Here is a 20,518-nt window from a genome sequence, read left to right on the forward strand (position 1 = left end):
GTCAATAGAATGTGCATGTGTGTTTTAACACAACACATGAGACAAGTCCACTGTTACTGTAGTGTACATGTTATGTTATACATGTTATCTTTTAGCAAAGTTATCAATGTAAGGTTACTCAAACATATTTGTAGAGATATATGACTGAAGTAGTTTCTACAGTACATTCTACAAGATTGCAATTTTGACCTTTAGTATTGTCCACTTAAATAATACTATTTAATAAATCAAATTAATAATAGCTTTCTGCTTGGCCTCTGCTTAAGCCTCGTAAAGTCAACTAATTGACTGGTTAGTTAAAACAATCATAAAGTACCAGTATGGCAACATTTATCTGAGATATTTAGAGAGAGATAGTGACTTTGAGTGACTGTTGTGATATTCATTCAGTTGATTTGCTTGTGGTTTGGATAATCTCTGATAGATTGTCCAGCTATTTTCAGATGTAAACATTTAATCCTGGAACACAGAATGAATTTAATCACAGTGTGAAAGTGGACCCATGTTTACACTAACTGTGACTTAACACATTTCTACTGAAGCCCTTACACATGGAATTAACACCCACTGGTATAGGCTGTTCGCGTACCGTCTCTCTCACCCTCCGGAAGAGGCTTGGGTCATTATTGGATTATTTGATTGCGGTGTGATATCCTGTTGCACATGCAAAGCTCTCTGGACTACTGTCGGTGGAAGTAAGTCTGCATGTTTACTGTGGGGGTTGACTGACATCAAACAACGCCTAAAGTATTATACTATTATATATCCTGTCCTTTGTCAGTACACTGCATCAACTGAGATCAAAGGCTGGTCCTGATCAGTAAAAGAAAACTAGTAGTATGGAAGTCCAGGACTAGAGTTAAAAATTAAAAATACACTAACATGACCCCATGACCATGAGTCATTTGGGTGCAAACGCCTCACTTAAAGAGATACATAATTATTTCGGAGAATGTGCAGAATGGCAAATTTATTCTCTCTTGCACAATCCTTTCCACTAGTGTTTCTTCATTGCAAGATATTTTGAAGAGCGAAACGGTTGAAAGTACCTACTTTTGGTCTGCTGATACTTCTTGAGAGGGTTGTGCAACAAACAAATGTCCCCTTTTCAGGGATTTAAATCAGACACTCACACAACTGTAGTCCTGGAGGCTGGAGGTCAAGAGTATACCGGTCTCTGCTCCAACTGGGATACCTGGTGAATGTGTGGAGGGGATTGGGGGGTTAAACCATTCAGGACGGGATCGAACCCCTTTTGGTGTTTTAAGCATTATACTTTAGCTATTGAAAAATAGCAGATCTACATATATAGCACAAATATAGTGCAAATCTTTTAATATATTCTTTCAGAGCAAACGTTTTTAAGTCAAATCTTTGCTTCTGGGGGGATGACAGTAGCCACTACGGCCACAAATCTCCCAAGAAACTAGCTAGCCTAGCCACCGAGAGTATGCTGCGCTCTGGGAGAACAGAGCAGCTGAATTCTTTGTTTTGATTAGCCGTTCCATGATGCGGCTTTGAAGCACGGCTAGAAAGCTGTTTCAACCAATCAGATTGCTTCCGCGAAACGAACTGTCGAATACTTAAACTTACTTAACCACATTAACCATGCCACTAATTTCTCAAAATGTGCCTTTCATTTCTGAAATAAGGCAAATAGCCAGTCGGTCTACAAGCTCACAATATGTCACAATGAGGCACATTGTAAGCTTGCAGATAGACCGTTTTTTGGGGGCTAAAGTGGTTACTATACCCCCTGACACCCCCCCCCCCCCCCCTCCCGCACACACACACACACACACACACACACACACACACACACTCAGGAGCCCTGAATGCTACCTTGTAGAAAGAATAACCAGCAGGACAACAGCACCTGAGCTGAGAGCCAGTGACAAAACTCGGGAGATGTATTGACGATGTAAACTGATATCCGTCAACAGAAAACATAAGTCTATATAATATAAGAAACATTTCCTATTAGAAGTACCACAGTCTTTTTTTTATGATGACAATCGAGCTCCAGAGGTGGAAATACTGTCCACGTTCTGTCCAGTGGTGCAATAACATTTAGTTTCACCACTACAATGTCCTCTGAAAACAATACTGAACAGGTGAAACATTCAAGTTCAAATTCATGTGTGTGTGTGTGTGTGTGTGTGTGTGTGTGCGTGCGTGCGTGTGTGTGTGTGTGTGTGTGTATATACACACACACACACACGATATCTTTAAAACAGTCTTTAAGTTAAGTTCCTCTCACTATCGATTTATCCATGGTCTTCTTTGCATAGTGGCGCTGATTCATCACAGGACCCCAAACCAGGAAGTGAAAGGCATGCTTTGTCAGTCTAATACACGTCATGTGACTGGTGCGCGTGTCCAAGGTTCAAACAAAGTTCATTCTGTCCTCCCCTCCGGTCAGGAGGTCCCTGGAACCCTCTCCAGCTGAACAGGACAGATGGAATCAGGTGGGTATCTTTATCCCCCCCTATTTCTAGGTCCAATTTGAATCAACAGATCACTGAGGAGGATAGAAATGGAACAGAATTCAGTCCTAAACAACTTAGTGTACATAAAGAGCGGCGGTAAAATCCTGAGGGTTCATTTAACTTCTTGAGAGTTAAGACTACTACTCAACCAGGTGTCCATATTTTGGGTATGTCATCATCATAGGCATTAAGTCTTTAAAGAAATTGCGTAAATAGCAGATATACAAGTGCACACGTCACACTGTGCCTCGTTGTGAGCTGAGCTGAGATTAGACCTGCTATTTTCATGCCACACCAAAACGCAACAAAGTATAAAATAGGGCCACGGGTTAAGTTATACCTAGTTATAGTTATCATTGTTATCAAGTTTTTGTGCAGTAACCGTCTCTCCATCTCTTTAGTAAAACAGGAAAGAGAACTCAAAGGACTCAAGATAAACACGTTCAATTAGAAGAGATCAGACAACACATTTAGCAGATCAAACTGGAACTCAAACGGTATGAAGTTGAAGCTGATCAATTTTCTTCATGTTGTTCTCTTTTCCTGATCGGATAATATTGGTATGACACTGTATTTTCTGTTTATTAACGAGCTGGAGATACCCATGTTACTGAACAAATATAGGAATATAGAGCTTTAACTTTTAACAAAAAACCTTTTTTGCCCCCAGCAAATATACAGCACATCACGTAAGTGTTTAAATGAACCCTCAGGATTATCCCCGCTCTATTGGTCGTCGTCGTATCTCTCCAGGGTGTCCTGCAGCTTGGCGGTGATCTTCTGGAAGAAGAGGATCTGCTGCTGCAGGTGATGCTGCATCTGGGAGCGGAAGTCCCGTACGCGCGTGCGGTGGAAGTGCTGGATCTCGGCCAGCGTGGCGACGGAGATGATGTTACAGCGCTCGTGGAGCTCCCCCTCCTGCTTCGGACACTCCTTCACCTTCGTCAGAGCACCTATGGCCCGGAAAAGAGGATGGAAGACAATTAGGGCTATGCAAATCTTTAGGTGTCCCACGATTCGATTCGATTCCGATTCTTGGGGCGACGATTCGATTCAAAAACGATCTTTTCGATTTTTCCGATTCTCGGTTCAAAAAAGATTTTTTTTCCGATTCTAAAGCAGTTTTTTTTTTTTTTTTTTAAACAATTAAATAGAATTTTAGCATGATCTACTCCAGTCTTCTGGCATGAAAGCAGAGTACATTTAGTAAAAAGCTTGTATAATTGTAAAGGTTTTATCAACTGAATGATTTAAACACACAAAGGTTAAATCCAAGAGTAAGAACATGTCTCATTTATTTAGCTTGCACAAATTTGAACCAGTACAAAAGTTACAAAATCTCTTCTCACTCAATACCAGAACAATACATTAGTATTAAAACAGGTGTAAAATAAATACAATAGGCAGGCTTAGCTTAGCTGGTAGTAAATGCACTATGCAGAAACCCAGGCCATAATGCATTGCATGCACAGGTAGTACCTGTGCATGTTTTTTTTTGCACAAATGTACCTGTCATGTACAGGTACATTTGTGCAAAAAAAAAAAAAAAAAAAAGATTTTTGGAAAATGAGAATCGATTCTGAATCGGACGGCATTAGAATCGCGATTCTAACTCGAATCGATTTTTTTTGACAGCCCTAGAAGACATCATAAAACCCCTGAACTGACAGTGGCATCACATTCATTATTACAGTTGTGCAAAATCCCACTCAGTTGGGATTCTGTCTCTAGGAGTGGGTGGATTTGGGATTCTGACCCTAATCACTCCACTTAATGGTGGGTGGGGTCTGGCGTTAGCCTAATCTGGTACACCTGTCTAGGTCTATATAGGCTCAGGTAGAACTCCCCAGAGCAAACATTTGGTCTGAACTCTGAGGGTAGAGGAGGTAGAACACCATGTCTGTGTTCACTTGATGCATTCATAATTAAATCATCATTTCCATCACCACCATTGTTCAACATCACATGTACCTAAAGCCCAGCAATACATCCATTTATAACACCCTGAAAACCCTGGTCCTGACCAGGACTCTGACTGGCATACTGGTGTAGGAGTTTGAATTGTGTATATAACCACTTAGCCAGTGAACTTTACACCAAACCCACAAACTTTACAACAGTTATACTGACATGTTCTTTAATGCATTTTGATTTGTGAATTAATACTAAAAGCACACACACTGGGAAAGAGCTTAAATAATAAAATATTATTCATGAATTAACATTGGAACAACGCTGAGAGTTCATTGTTATTCTGTCATAATCCCCTGGTTTGCCTGTTGATGGCGCTCGCAGCCCTGATCTGGACTAGGCACACCTTGACAAAACCACCTGGAGGTCCCAACCCACAGGTTCAGAACCACTGTCCTAGAGAAGCTCTGTTAAGGCAGAACTCAAAGAAGCTAAATCATCTGGGAAGGAAGCATAGATTTCCCCGAACACCGAACCAGCCATCATGAGGAAATTGTAGAATTAGTCACGATAACGCTTCCTGCACACAAACGTTGACTGGGCTCTGTACTCTCCATGTACTGTCCGTTAGTCTGCCTCTGCTTTTTCCTTCTAGAAAATAATAATACAAATCTATACATCAAAATGTTCACCTTTTTTTCTCCACTGTTCCACCTATTATAAAATGAATGGGGAGACTGTTCCATGTGGTTAAAGGCACTAGAATTCCCTCCATGCGTGTCTAAAGCAATTTCTTTCAGGATATGAATACTGTGATGTGTATTGTATAGTAGACATTTTGTTTCAGCTTTATCCATCAAGTAAGTAAGTAAGTAACTAGGAGGACTGGGGGTTGGGGGGTCGTTATGAATAGCCTTGCCATAGGCCAGGAGCCTATCTCCTGTTTCTGTAGCGTGAGGCAGCTTGATGTACAAGTACACCCCCTGGACATGACGCTAGTATGTCGCGGTACTTACCCCCAAATCCAACCCTTGATGCTGAATGTCAAGCAGGGAGGCTCTGAGTCTTTGGTATGACCCGGCTGGGGATTGAAGTTTGAACCCACTCTAACCACAAGGCCACTGAGCTGGTGTCGTTATGAATGAAGAAAATGTAATGATCATTTCATTTTCTCACGCATCAAAGTGAATGTTTTGTTCCCCCAGGAATCGTGTTTCATAAAGAGACACTTTTTTTGTTCCTCTGATGTTGTTCAGAGACTAGATGAATGGGCATTTCTCAGGTTTGCGTTTTTGAGGAAGAACAGCAGAATTGCTTCATAAGCTAAATGAATCATGTAGGAGTAACTTATGTTCAAACTTGAGCAAAGCTGAGTGGAAGAAATGACTCAGTCCTCTTACCTCACTAACACATTCTTTAACAAAGAGAAAAAAAAGTCTAGTCTCTTTCTTTCTCTCTCACGCACGCACGCACGCACGCACGCACACACGCACGCACACACGCACACACACACACACACACACACAGGCCCCGCACCAAACACACTCATAATTGCACAGTAAAAACCCAAATTTTTCCTTTGTAAAAGACGGAGGTCAACGTTTACACTGAACATCGAACGTGTTCGATTTCACTGTGCGCATCCAAGCCCCAATGACCTGAAATCAACTTGGACTTTGCGCCCCTTCAGGCCAGGCAGATTACAGAGCTGTAAGCCAACACACCCCACCCCCTCTTTTGCTATCACTAAGGAGGAAAGGAGAAGGGAAGGCAGCGGAGGGGGAAGAAGTGTGTGTGTGTGTGTGTGTGTGTGAGAGAGAGAGAGAGAGAGAGAGAGAGAGAGAGAGAGAAGGAGGAAGAGGAGGAGGGGAGAACCTAATCCTTGCATTCCAACAGTCCCAGGGCAACACAGGACCAGAGTGCCTGGAATCTCCGCTCTCATTCAAATCAGATGTGCCTGGAGTGGACCTCACAGCGGCGTTGGTGTCTGCTTATTATCAGCGACATTGGGGCTGTTTTTTCTGTAAATATTGGTAGTTGTTGCTTGCTTAGTGTGTGTAGTGTGTGTAGTGAAAATGTTACGTCCTGGACGTAACATTTTGACGATCTACAAGCTCACAACGCTTCCCATGCAGTGCGTTTTGAGCTTGTAGAACGGCTATTTTCAAATAGCCGATGTTGTATGATGATAATAGTCGTTTCTTTTGGGCTTGTTTTCATATACCTGGTTGCTTATTTCTCTCTCATCTGGCAACACTGCCTCACAGTCGAGAACCACAGATAAGGTGACCATACTTTCAAAAACCCAAACCGGGATCCCTTAATCACTTACATATTATAAAATCACACCCGTGTGAATTGAGGGGCACTCTTTCCATTGTACATCATCATGACGTAAAATAGACACTATGCCTATTTGCTCAGACACGATTATGTAAAGTTGTCCTTTCATTGTCAATGGGAATTTGTGGTGGATGGACATCTACACTAATAGCTGAATATAGGAGGGGCTAGCCCCTCAAAAATGTATTTAAAAATAGTGACTGCCCCTTTCAACAGAACTCAAAATAAGTGTGGTGAAAACTGGCACCATTTGTCGGGACTCAGTACTCAGGAGGACACCCAGTTGAAACCAGGACAATCCAGTCTGGAGCTCGAAGGAGCTGGAGTGGGACGGATAATGTAATAATGTTCATTATATTATTTCTTCAAAAGAGAAAAGATAGTGTTAGGAAACTGGTTTATGTTCCCCTGAACAAATCAATTCAAGGATACGTCCATATGTTTTTGTAATAGGATGAGAAGTGCTGTATTAGAGAAACTCGCCGCTATAAATATGTGTGGAATGTGGACTCGCTGTGTTGGGAAGGAGGATTAATGTCTTTGACATGGAAAGGGCCCTGCAGGCCTCTCTCTCTCTCTCTCTCTGTCGGAATAAAGTAAAAAGTACGACGAGAGAGCTTGTTTGAAAACAACTGGCCTCGCTCGCCAACAGTCTGACAAACCACAACGACTGTCATGGGAACTGGGACGGAACGCGATAACTTTATTTTGTGTAGCCCCAGACTGTATTTTGAGTGATTCTCAACCTGTAGGCTGGTGCCCACGATTTAAATGAATAAATTGGCAAAACACTAAGGTTTTAATGATAATACAACATCTTTTTTATGATTGTTTTCTTTAAAACCTTGAAAGTTTTGTTGTCATTGTGATAGGACAGGAACTTCAACAATACTAACTTAGTTCCATTCCAGTTCCAATCGATTGATTGATCACAACATGGCCCACCCACGTAAGTGGTCAGACATGGGGGGGACACAAACGCTTTTGAAATTTTCAAGTGGGCCGGGGCCCTGGTCCAGGAATTAAGGGATGAGAACCACTGAATTAAAGCAAAGTAAATGCAACACCGTCGTCAGTCACACACACACACACACACACACACACACACACACACACACACACACACACACACACACACACACACACACACACACACACACACACACACACACAGAGTATTAGGATTCCGGCTGTGTTTCCAGCCTGTGTTTGCAGGGCCTATAGAACAGGGCTGATGGGACTGTGAAACAGTGCCTCTATGTTTGGCAGACGTAAGGGATTTATCTGCCAGCAGGCAGCACCTCCCCACTCCCACTCTGCAGGGAGTTCAGCCTAGAGCACTCCCCTGTGTGTGTGCGTGTATAGAAAGAGCATGAGTGTGTGTGCGCGTGTGCACGCGTATGTGTGTGTGTGTGTGTGTGTGTGTGTGTGTGTGTGTGTGTGTATGCGTGTATATGTGGACAATGGGATCCAGGCTCTCTCCACAAAGCACAGAGTTTGAATGCATCAGGGCTGGTTTCAGTCCTAGACCCAGACTGACGTTGCGATTTAATAAATGAAAGCAGATGTTGTACTTTCTTTCTCACTGCAAATCCACATCACTGTCTATTGACTGCCTTTGTGTTGAATGATTCACGGTCAATTGTCTGTGGAATTTCATTAATGACGTAAACAATGCAATCAAAAACACATGTATCCATTGTTTCACGTGAGAAAGTCCTATCCCAAACATGTTAAGCTGATAATAACTGATCTATAAGCTCACAATGCGTTGCAATGCGACACACTGTGAGCTTGTAGATCGATGTGCTTATATACACGCTTCTGAAAGATGTATGGTTTAGTTTTTGATGCATTAACTAATATAATATTTTACAGGAAAGGTAAAAAAAAAAAAAAAGAATAAAACATAATATTTTACTCGTCCTCAACACTATGTTCTGAAAACGTTAGGCTTAGAGAATGACTCCTCTTACCTTTCTGTACGTGTATGATGTCGGGATAGTTGGCCAGGTGTCCCCGGTAGATATCCAGCAGGTCTGATATTGGAGCCAGGTCCTGACGAGGCTGCTCGGCGAAGTAATCGCCGATGGTCTCGTAAGCCTCTCCGGTGCCGGCGATGGCTCGGTTGAGGCCCGCGGAGTAGGGCTGCTGGTCCAGCTCGAAGGCCTGGCCCAGCAGTCTGAACGACTGGCCCACTTTCTGGTACTCCTTCTTGAAACCTGTCATTTCACATCATGGTCACATCGTGACATTTTACTTGACGATGTATTTGTCATACAAAATATTTTGCTGTTAACAATGTAACCAATTTAAGACATGATGCCGTTTCTAAAACAATCTTCTAGAGCCATGCTGGAAGGAGACAGGGCCCGCAAACCAGCTTAAATTAATAAAGGAATTGCTTAATTATCAGATTTATTCCAAATCCATGTTGCCATATCATATCAGTGGTGCTCAAACCTTTTCCTGCCAAAATTATACGTATTGAGCTTGTAGATCTGCTATTTTCGAATAGCCAAAGTATGAAATAATGGTTAAAATAATAGTAGTTTAACATACAGTACACACGACACATATGGACATTTAACAGATTAAACTGTAGATCTGGATCAGAACACAAGAAGAACAAAAGGTATCATTTTGATTCAATGAGCTGGGTGTTTCATCATATCCAGATGACAATTCCATTAATTAAAAAAAAAAAGTAAATGACACGGACACATCATTCATAGACTGGACACGCTTTTCGGGAAAAAACAGCGGAAAAACACAGATGCAGTGTGCAGAGACCTTAACACATTGATTGCTACAGTGTTCAATTTTCTCAGGCTTGGTGGTGCTGAGCGATGGACTTCTGAACTTTTTCGGGGCCCACAGCGAGGGGCCTCTTATAGCGAGAATCACACCACATAAATCAAAAGAAAGCCAAACTTGTCCACTTCAAAAAATAAATAAATATGATTTTACCTTCCATTCTGGAGATATTGACCTTTTTCTAACACCTGCTTTTGGCTGCACGCTGCTCGCTTGAAAAAACAGCAGAGATATGGAAGGTTGAAGTTGACAGACATTTCAGTTCAGTTTTTTTTCTTTCAGTTCAACAGACCGATATAAAAATGAGCACAAATACTATCCTATACATACCATACACCGAATGAAAGCCCTGAATGTCTACTTTTAGGAGGAAAACAGTACACATTGTACACATATACAGTTTGACAGTAATTGGTCATTGAATTCAGCTTGTGCCCACCAGAGATAACTAAGACTAAGACATGGACCTGAACTGCTCAATATTCACAAAATAAGGCCTATAGCGACATATACATAATATATACCGTATGAAACATAAGACTCTCTGCTTTCATAAGAAAAATACTTCTACTGTAATAATAATAAAAAGCACACCCCTGTGAAGTGAGCAGTGCAATGTTGCACTGCTCACTTCACAACATTGCACTGCTCACTTCACAGGTATAGGCCTTATTTTGTGAATAATAGTTGGACCTGAACAACTGCATTCAATAGCCTACTGACAAACTGTACATGGGATCAATATTATGTATTTGTTTTCCTCCTAAAAGTAGACATTTAGGGCTTTCATTCAGTGTGTAGTATGTATATGATAATAATTTATTTATGTTTATTTTTATATCTGCCTTCAGAACGATAGTATAACGGTGAGACACGTTACTGGATCAGTTGGTTGACATGTCTGGACATGTTTGGGCAAAGAAGCACAGGAGAGAGAGATGATCAACTAACTGGCTGCTTTACATGTCTTTTGTTGGACATCGCCATTGCGTCTTCACTTTGTTTGGGCAAAGAAGCACGTATAGTAGAGATCAGCGATGGAAATGAGCTTCATCCACGGCAGATAAGTAATGACGTATTATCGAGGGATCAACTAACTGCCTGGGACCGAGGCTACTTCACCAGCCAATGCAGCCATCGCTATCCGTTGTGGATGTAGGCTACATCCACGGTATCGAGAGAGACGCTAAGCCCGGCTGTGATATAGAAAAAATGACTAAAACTCGATGGCTTCCGCAGTTTAGGATGAGACATCTGTATTCGTTATACATTACAAATGGGTCGATGGCGTCCCAGACGCCTGCCCGCATAGACCAGACCTCTTTTCAGGAGGGGGGGGCTTTTAACTCCCGGATCACATACCGGACCTTTGTAGAGCCGATCGGTGTTACTTTCTATGTTGTCCGGGCGCGTATAAATATGAAGTACAGTAATCATTAAAAAAAAACATAAAACGTATTAATACGTGATGCGCATACCGCGTTCGAGATTAATAAAGCGTATTAGTACGTTTCCAGCATTTTATGTGTTAAGTGTTACTGTACATCTTGTCACACCTCCCCATTTTGCCTTGGGATAACAAAACCTAGGGCCTAAACACCAAGACTTGTTGTATTCAATTAGGGCAAACATTCAAAGTATTAACACATCAAATGCGTGAAACGTATCCATACGCTTTTTATATCTCGATCACGGTATGCGCATAGCGTATCTATACGTTTTTATGGTTTTTTTAATGATTACTGTACTTCATCTTTATACGCGCCCGGACAACATAGAAAGTAACACCGGCGATCGGCTCTACAAAGATCCGGTATGTGATCCGGGAGTTAAAAGCCCCCCCCTCCTGAAAATAGGTCTGGTCTATGCGGGCAGGCCGCATCCATTACGACGTAATGTTGGCGGCCTGCACGGCATAGACCAACGCAGATGTCAGGGGATCTAAAATGGACGTACCCATGCTCTAGTGTGTGTGAATACACTCTATTCCCCCTCCCCTCCTGTTTCTACATGGTTTCTCCCGAGGAAGCATTGTGGGGGAGGTCTCTTCGTCTCGGATTGCATTGGCAGTTTGAGTCCCCCCCCCCCCCCCCCCCCCCCCCCCCACTGCCACTGTGCCTTGCGATCGCCTTGCACCTCTCTCATTCTCGGAAAAAGATATAACGTAGCATTTCATAACGTTTGCCACACACACGGAGTCATGGACAGATGCACGAAACCAATGACATTATCGAGGGACCGCCATGATCAACTGGCCGCTTTACATGTCTTTTGTTGGAGATCGCCATTAGCCATAGCGTCTTCGCCAGCCAATGCAGCCATCACTATCCGTTGTGTGATTGTAACCTTTTTATTCATTATAATTGCAGTGATAAGACCGCAATGAAGGCGTCTGGGACGTCATCGACCCGTTTGTAATGTATAATGAATACACATGTCTCATCCTAAACTGCGGAAGCCAGAGTTGTCATTTTGTCGATCACAGCCGGGCTTAGCGTCTCTCATACCGTGGATGAAGCTCTTTTCCATCGCTGATCGCTCCTATACGTGCTTCTGTGCTTCTTTGCCCAAACATGTCCAGACATGTCAACCACTAACCTCACCGATCCAGTAACAAGTCTCACCGTTATACTATCGTTCTGAAACGATCGGTGGAAGGTAGCCTACACTGATCAAGACTTTTGTTGCCCCCCCTGTTACTGCGATTGAGACAATGATCAGATATGTGGGCATAATCATCATCATCATCATGAAGTTATCATCATAGCGAATTATAAAGGTTTAAAGTCACAGAGATTGACAGGCAGATATAAAAATAAACATAAATACATTATTATCATATACATACTACACACTGAATGAAAGCCCTAAATGTCTACTTTTAGGAGGAAAACAAATACACATTGATCCCATGTACAGTTTGTCAGTAGGCTATTGAATGCAGTTGAATCCATGCCTTGTCTAAAATTATCTTTTTCAGAGAGAACTATAGAAGGCATGGACCTGAAGAACTATTATTACATGTACATACTATATACCGTATGAAACAGAAGACTCTCTGCTTTCATAAGAAAAAAACTAATACTGTAATAATAATAAAAATCACACCCCTGTGAAGTGAGCAGTGCAATGTTGTGAAGTGAGCAGTGCAACATTGCACTGCTCACTTCACAGGGGTGTGATTTTTATTATTATTACAGTATTAGTTTTTCTCTTATGAAAGCAGAGAGTCTTCTGTTTCATACGGTATATAGTATGTACATGTCGCTATAGGCCTTATTATGTGAATATTTAGTTGTTCAGGTCCATGCCTTGTCTAAAATTCTCTTTTTCAGAGAGAACTTCAGAGAAGGCATGGACCTGAAGAACTATTATTCAATTACTGACAAACTGTACATGGGATCAATGTGTATTTGTTTTCCTCCTAAAAGTAGACATTCAGGGCTTTCATTCAGTGTGTAGTATGTATATGATATTATTTGTGTTCATTTTTATATCTGTCTGTCAATGTCTGTCAACTTCAACCTTCCTCCTCTGCTGTTTTTTCAAGCAAGCAGCGTGCAGGCAAAAGCAGGTGTTAGAAAAAGGTCAATATCTCCAGAATGGAAGATGGTAAAAATCATGGTTTTTGGACAAGTTAGGCTTTCTTTTGATTTTCGCTATAAGAGGCCCCTCGCTGTGGGCCCCGAAAAAGTTCAAAAGTACAATGCTAATCGCTCAGCACCACCAAGCCTGAGCAAATAGAAAACTCTAGCAATCAATGTGTTGGTTAAAATAAATAATAGTGGTTAAAATATAGCTAAAATCTAAAATGAGATAGATGCTTTCCCAGTTGTAATGGGTTAATTCAATTGTGTTTCTTTGGCATTTGGCATTGGAATATACATAAACATGAACATTTCTGTTTGCCTTTCAGTCTTTGCAAACAAAGAAAACCGCACAGGACAGATTATGACAAATACTTGTCAGGGAGGACGAGTGAGGCGTAGACTGAGCCTCAGGCCCTCAGCACTTTCTCCTCCCTCCCCAACCCTCCCTGCTGACAGGGAGGCTGCCCCAGGCTGGAGGATTACGTGTCGTGACAAATATCACCCTCCCTGCCTGTCTTCCCTACTCCCTAAAAACTAAACTAAACAGCATACAGTTCAACTTGAACTTGCCTGTGATCTGTTTGCGAGCAAACTCATTGATGGTGGTGTTCACCACCACAATGTTCTCGTCCATCCTCTTGGTGAAGGTCTTGAAGCCCTCGATCTTGCTCTCCACCTCTTGGAGGTCGAGTGGAAGCGCAGGTGGGCTGGTTGAAGAAAAAGGCAAGGTTGCTTTCATCAGCCCATTAAGGCCTAAGACCAGATTCTACAAAAATGTTTTCTGAAAAATGTATTAGTGGTGCACTGGTGCTTTTTCATGTCAAGGTACCCACAGAATTATCTGTATTTGGCCGCGGACCCCCATCTGAAATGATGTTGTTCCAGGGACCTCCCAGAAGCAAATATTTGAGTTAAAAACGTTCACTGTGAAAGAATATATATGCTTTGTTTTCACGATGTTTCAGAAATAGCAGATCTACAAGCTCGTAGCGTGGCACTCAGTGCCGCGCTACGAGCTTGTAGATCTGCTATTTTTCAACAGCTGGCAATTTGCACTATTTATTTTCTCCAAATCAGCACCATGTGTTATACTGTACATCAACTCTTGCCCTTGTTATTATCTCTCTCCCACATTTATGCCCCACAATAAACATGATGTAATCAGTTAATCAGACCTACAGTATTTGCTAAACACAGTGTGAGGTAAGAGTCGAAGCCACATAAACGACCTGACGTCAACTCACAGAACAATGATCCCTATTAATGAATCTTATCAAATGACCTTGTTAATGACTTTTAAGACATTAAGGCTAAAAGGATATATTTATATATTCTATATATATATATATATTAAGTCCTGGGGACTTGTTTCTATTGTAGCCCTCAACAACAGCCCTCGCTCTCTAGCACCACAGCTAACAGTAACATAGCCGAGTTTGGGATTACAACCAGCAACTTCTTACAGTACGTGCAGCTACAGTGCATGCTCAAGGGAACATTGCTAGTCACCAAAAGCCCTTAATTTTCCCCCTACTGCAGGGCTATTCAACTGGCGGCCCACGGGCCAAATCCGGTCCGCCAATCAAGTTGGACTGGTCCGCGGAAGAGTAAGTAAGTAAGTAAATTACTTGCAAAAAAGTCATTTACTTAGAGGGTGCAGCAGTCCGGCCCCCGGCCCCTTGGGTTTTTGACAATGCAGCCCCCTGAACAATTTAGTTGAATAGCCCTGCCCAACTGATTTCTGTTATTGCCATTATGTATAAAAACAGGAACAATGAACCTTGACTGGACCTGTCAAAGCAACTTACAATATTGCACCTCAATGAGGTGCTTGATTCCAACCAACAACTTCCCAGTTAAAAACCCCTTGAATGCCCAGGGCTCTATACTAGGTTTGCTCCTTTTTTGAGGGGAAAACCTAGAGCATGGAATGTGTGTTTGTGTGTGCCAAATTTGAGATGATTTGATTGGCTGAGCGCGGAATGTGATGCATGATGATAAGAGCGCCCCTCACTTCACACGAGTGTGATTGTTGCTTCACCAAATCTCATCTAGAAGCTCAGAGCGCATTGCGTCAGATCGGATATTGTTCGCCAAACGATCGTTGAATCAAGACACCCACCTGATGGTGAGGAAGAAATTGGCCCCGACCAGATCGTCTCTCTCGGCCTTCCTCTTGCCTTGCTTCCAGGCCTTCTCGTCCGCCCCGCATGTTAAGAAATGCTGGAAGACATCGCAGCGGGCCAGGACGGGATGGGTGGTCATGTGGTTCATCCACCAGATCAGGCCTTTCCTCCGCTTGGAGATGAAGTCCTCCTCGAAGCGTCCCGTGGCCTGTTTCTCCGGGAGATGAGGCACGGAGATGACGGGGAAACGCTCTACGAGCCGCGCGTACAGCCAGTCAAAATGTTTATACCTGTAGGAGACAGTTGGGAGGGATACAGCCCGTCAAATAGTGTATATCTGCAGCGGTAGGGTGGAGGGTAAGACACAGGACAGGACACAGGAATACCCCACAGCAGGGTCAAGAATGGATAGTGGACAGATAGATGGATGTGGTGGGTGGGTGGGTTGATGGATGGATGGATGTATGTATGTGCAACAGGATTTGGAGGGAGAGTTAGGTTTGATACTAAAGATGTATGAGTGCATGGAGCCAGGGAGATGAGGGTATGACAAGGTTATACAGAGGTAGTGGTGATAAAGGGAGGGAGGGAGGGAAGAGGAGTGAAATAAGAAGAATGAAGTGTGGACAAGGTTGAGATAGAGATTGTTCAGAAGCAAGCAGAGGGTGAGGGTGGAGGGATAGAGGAGTGCAGAAGGTAGAACTAGAAATAATATATATATTTTTTAATAATACATTTGATTTAGTAACACACTTTATATTTGACACAAATTTGCAAGTGCTACATGTCATAAAATAGGTGAGTAGAATGCGGGTGCTGATAGTGGATGACTGGATGTAATGGAGACGAACAACAACACAAGACGACAAAGTGATAGAATAGGGATCAGGTTTTAGGCAACAGGGCTGAACTGCTGCAGTGAAACATTTTTCTTGGCAACAATAGGTTGCCATGTTCCCCCAATAAGTCTCTCAAAACCTGCCCACTATCTCCAGTTCACCATCACTGTCATTACTACCATTTAGAGCTGATAAGATAAGGCTGTACTGTACTGAAACTATGTCTGGACATTTACAGTCAATTAATGTCAGCAGTTTTCCACAGCAGGGTCAACGTGGGTTTATGAGGAGGAAATGCCGCCCGGATAAACGAAGCAACAAGTCAACATTTTCAAAGACTCAACAGGAAAGAGTGAAATGTCCTGGGACTATTATTAGGGGACACGGAGCTACTGCATTATGTTGAGAGTATTCAAACAAACCTACAGCTTTTCTGGAGAACAAGGTTAGTGTGCGTGCGTGCGCGCATGTGTGTGCGTGCGGCCGTGCGCGCATGTGTGTGTGTGTGCGTGCGTGTACCTGCGGTTCACTTGCGTGTTGGTGTGACTGGGCGTCAGCCCGTAGGACATGTAACTCTTCATGCCTTTGAACTTGGTCTGCTTGGTGGGGTCGTCGATGGTGCACGTGAACGGATACGGGTCCTGCTGCCACTCGGGCGACCCGTGCTGCCCCATCACCACGCAGATCCTGTCTCCGTCCTTCACGAAGGCAGACGCTTCCCCCAGCAGGAAGGCCTCCCCGCCCGACTTCACGAAGGTGGAGAACCTGTCGCGTTGGCGCAAAGTAACCAATTATTATTATTCTTATTTATTATCATTACAAAAACATACATTAACCACTTCAGCCCTATACATTTCGGGCCATTTGAAATTAGCCGATCTACAAGCTCACAGATCCGCTATTTTCAAATGATTTTTTGTACATTTAAAAAAAAGAAAAAGAAATGGGACATTCTGTATAGTGAGTACTTTATTCTTTTGGTACTTTAAGTACATTTTGATGCCGATACTTTTGTACTTTTACTCAAGTGCATTTTGAATACGGGACTTTCAACGGAGTACATCCACATTGTAGCATTGATACGTTTACTTAAAGGTATATTCAGTGATTTCACTTAATTCAAATATCACTTATTTTTTTGTTTTGTTGTGATAATCCTCCCTACTATAGAGTGTGCTGGCCATATAAGGAGTTCCCCAGTTAACTCCTGGGGGTCAAAAAACCTTAGGTTTCGTTTTTGACTCTCTATCCTGATTGGACGAAAGGCTGGGTCCCACAGCCAAAAACGAAACCTAAGGTTTTTTGAGTAAAATCACTGAATATACCGTTAAGTAAAATAATTGGGTACTGTTTCCACCACTGACCTGTTGAGGTTCCGGCCCACCGTGGCCGAGGAGCCCTTGGCCTGCGTCTGCGCGCTGCCGCGGCGGCCCGGCAGAGACGTGGTCACCTGGTCGGGGGTTGATCGTAGAATAGATAAACGAAGGTTTAGTTGACGATTAAAGGGCCACTTCACTTCCCTTTTGCAACCAGATCTTATTTTAATGGTGTTTATAGGACACAAGAAACACTTTCCTGGGGGGGTTTATTTGTGTTTTTACTAGATATTTTAGTCATGGCGCCATGTTCATGAATGTGGTCTCACTTCCATCCTGGACCCCTCCACGTAGCCTCCCCCCTCTCCACAAGGTGGGCCAATGCACTAAAGCATTATGGGCATTGTAGGAATTCAGCAATGCCGTCAAACCCTAGTCAAACACAGACATTTTTTTGGCCATAGGGTGACATTTTTAAATTGTGCTACTGTTATCTACTACAAATACTATTAACATTGAGTGACTGCTGTTTCTTCCAGCGGTGAAATGTCCCTTTAACTGCCATGGAAGTAATTGCATGCATAGCAGCTTTTTTTTGCCATTGGCATAAAAATAAATTTCTGTTTGCCAAACAAATAAGACAGATAAGAATGAAATTGACAATATTCAAAATATACAATGTACTATGGCTGAAACGCTAATAATGCTTAAAGGACGACTTAAAGGACTACGATAAATGGCACCATTTTCTTCTACGGTACTCCACAGTCTGTGGAAGCTTCAGAAACCCGCCTACCACCAGTGACATTATCGTTAGGCAGGCTTAAAAAATATAATAAACGTATCCATAAACCGTTTCTGTTAGCTCGGATTCCCCATTGATGATGTCCATGTCTGGTACACCATTATTATCAGGTTATGTGAGCATGAGTGACCTATGAACGTATAAGTTCATCGTTATTTAGGAAAGGTTTTGAAGATGTACGAGTGATCATGGGCCTAAACTACACCTGGTAGGTGGAGAGGGCGCCCCCAGCGCCCGAAGAAGGCTCTCCGCTGACGGTGGAGCAGCTGTCATCCCAGTCGTCGTCCCAGTCCTCATCACTTCCTTGTAGGTCGGGGGGACGACGACATTGTTATGGACAAAATCAATCACAATATTTCTACAACATATTACAATATAATGTTGTATTGTGAGGGTGAAATCAATGTTCTTTAATTGTAGAACATACTTTTGAAAGTATTACAAAAATAAGCTTTTAAGAGACTAAAACCAGGAAAACACTGTGACACTTACAAATGCCATATCACGATATTACGATATCCGTCGTATCACGATATTATAGCAGCAGCCCATACACACTATAGGCTACTACAGTGGTTTTCAGCCAGTGGTCCTACTCCTGGCCTAGTGCATGGTCCCCAGCTAAGATGGAGGTAACCAAATGGACCCTTATAGATCTTTAACTCTTGAGAGTGTAAAATCCTTTTTACATACTCAAGAAGAGTTAAATTATTGTTAAACATCTGCATTAGGCGTAGGACTTGATTTATTTACCTGTTGTCTCTCCTATGGTCCCAACATCAATACAGCATGGAATTGTGCAAAAGTGTTATCCAATGATATCTAGTTTTGGGTCTGCGAGACTCATCAAATGGTGGTCCGTACGTGGCTCAAATACCGAATAAATAATATATGGGCCTTGATATGAAAAGGGTTGAATTGAAAACCTACTGCGAGATAGCCTACTACCTTGACTAGTCTGGTAGCTGCTCCTCTGTGGGGGCTGCTGTAGCGCCGGTGAGGACGGTGTCTGCTGCTGGACTTTAGTGATGTTCACAGCGGTGGTGGTGGTCCTCTGGGGAGAGTTATTAAAGGAGGAGGGAGGAGGAGGCTCGTAAGCCTGCTGGGACTCGTGTCCGTTATTGTTGTTGGAGGAGGAGGAGGAGGAGACATGATCGTTCCTGATGATCTCCACATACGAGGCCGGAAACAGGCCAGTCTGTCCTCTGGTGTTCTCCCCTTCCAGCCAGCCCTCCAGCTCCTCCTCGCTGAACAAAGTGACGAGTTCGTTCTCGCATATGGAGATCTCTCCTGGGTTCTCAGAGCTGAAGTCGTACAGAACTCTCGCCGTCAACAACGCCATGCTGCAGACAGACAGTATATAGCTATACCTCTCTCTCTCTCTCTCCCCCGGTCTCCCCCCACACAAATTCCCCCAAATAACACGACTATAGTAACGAAGAACCAGCCGCTACAAGTTGTGATACTTTTTTTTTGTTGCCGAGTTTGCGTCAATTAAGTTTAAAATTAAACAATGCCAGACGCCTATTCTGCCATCGGATAACTTTTTGTATGCGACACCAACCGATCTTTCTCTCTCTCTCCCTACCTCCTCCCTCCCTCTCTCTCCCTCTGTGGGTCAAATAACGTTTATAATTGCATGCAGAACTTAAGCCGAGTTGGGGGGAAAAGAAAAAAACATTAAAAACGTATCTATATAAAGACAAAAAAAGCAGTTTATATCTCCAAAACAACCATCCACCGTTCTTCTGTGCAGTTTGACTTGTTCTCCTGAGGCTGTTGGGTCTGATCGGAGGAGAAGAAAGTCCTTTTTTTTTTCCAGATGCATGGGCTTGTTGGAGCACGAATACACTGTCTGAGTAATGGAGGGTGGGGCTACACTACACGGTAAAACATTTAACTCAAACATGGAAGACCCGTCCCTCAGTCAAGGGTTAGTATTACAAATATATGGATCAATTCATTAACAGTGAGGATTTTAACGTATAATAATACGCATGACAAATTGATGGTCATAAAATAGGTAGCCTATAACATGATATATGATAGCAGATGGTGTAAACGATTCGGTTCATAGTCCATTTTATTTTAGATGTGTATATTTGTCATGATTATAGGCCTATACATCATATTATATTCTGCCATCATATTTGGTATGTAACATAAAATCACGCTCCCCGGCCCCTCATGTATTTCTTCACCGACACGACAGTTATAACTAGTTTATTCTAAGTTTATTATAGGGAGCTCTTTGGGAGGTACTTGCGCCGGTACACCGCTAG

The 20,518-nt window shown here is 42.7% G+C and overlaps 1 protein-coding gene across 1 annotated transcript; it reads right to left on the reverse strand.

Annotated features, from left to right (window-relative positions):
- Positions 1 to 1,848: 1,848 nt before the first annotated feature.
- Positions 1,849 to 20,102, reverse strand: LOC310879509 (sorting nexin-18-like). The gene is made up of 8 exons (XM_083794252.1): positions 19,185 to 20,102; positions 18,442 to 18,539; positions 17,480 to 17,565; positions 16,635 to 16,880; positions 15,273 to 15,566; positions 13,721 to 13,857; positions 8,720 to 8,965; positions 1,849 to 3,442 (listed from the first exon to the last, which is right to left on the reverse strand). Exons 1-8 carry the CDS (start codon positions 19,576 to 19,578, stop codon positions 3,216 to 3,218), a joined length of 1,728 nt encoding a protein of 575 aa, XP_083650378.1. The 5' UTR covers positions 19,579 to 20,102; the 3' UTR covers positions 1,849 to 3,215.
- Positions 20,103 to 20,518: the final 416 nt, after the last annotated feature.

This window comes from Protomyctophum parallelum, assembly GCF_964188405.1.
Source record: "Protomyctophum parallelum genome assembly, chromosome: 21".
NCBI classification, from domain to species: domain Eukaryota; kingdom Metazoa; phylum Chordata; class Actinopteri; order Myctophiformes; family Myctophidae; genus Protomyctophum; species Protomyctophum parallelum.

What these genes read in the sequence shown, in the direction of transcription:
- LOC310879509 (XM_083794252.1), bottom strand. Translation starts at nt 19,578, where the DNA reads ATGGCGTTGTTGACGGCGAGAGTTCTGTACGACTTCAGCTCTGAGAAC. An exon ending in AACACGCAAGTGAACCGCAG is followed by an intron (nt 15,567 to 16,634) that starts GTACACGCACGC and finishes TGTCTCCTACAG; the next exon opens with GTATAAACATTTTGACTGGC. An exon ending in TGCTCGCAAACAGATCACAG is followed by an intron (nt 8,966 to 13,720) that starts GCAAGTTCAAGT and finishes GTGAAATGACAG; the next exon opens with GTTTCAAGAAGGAGTACCAG.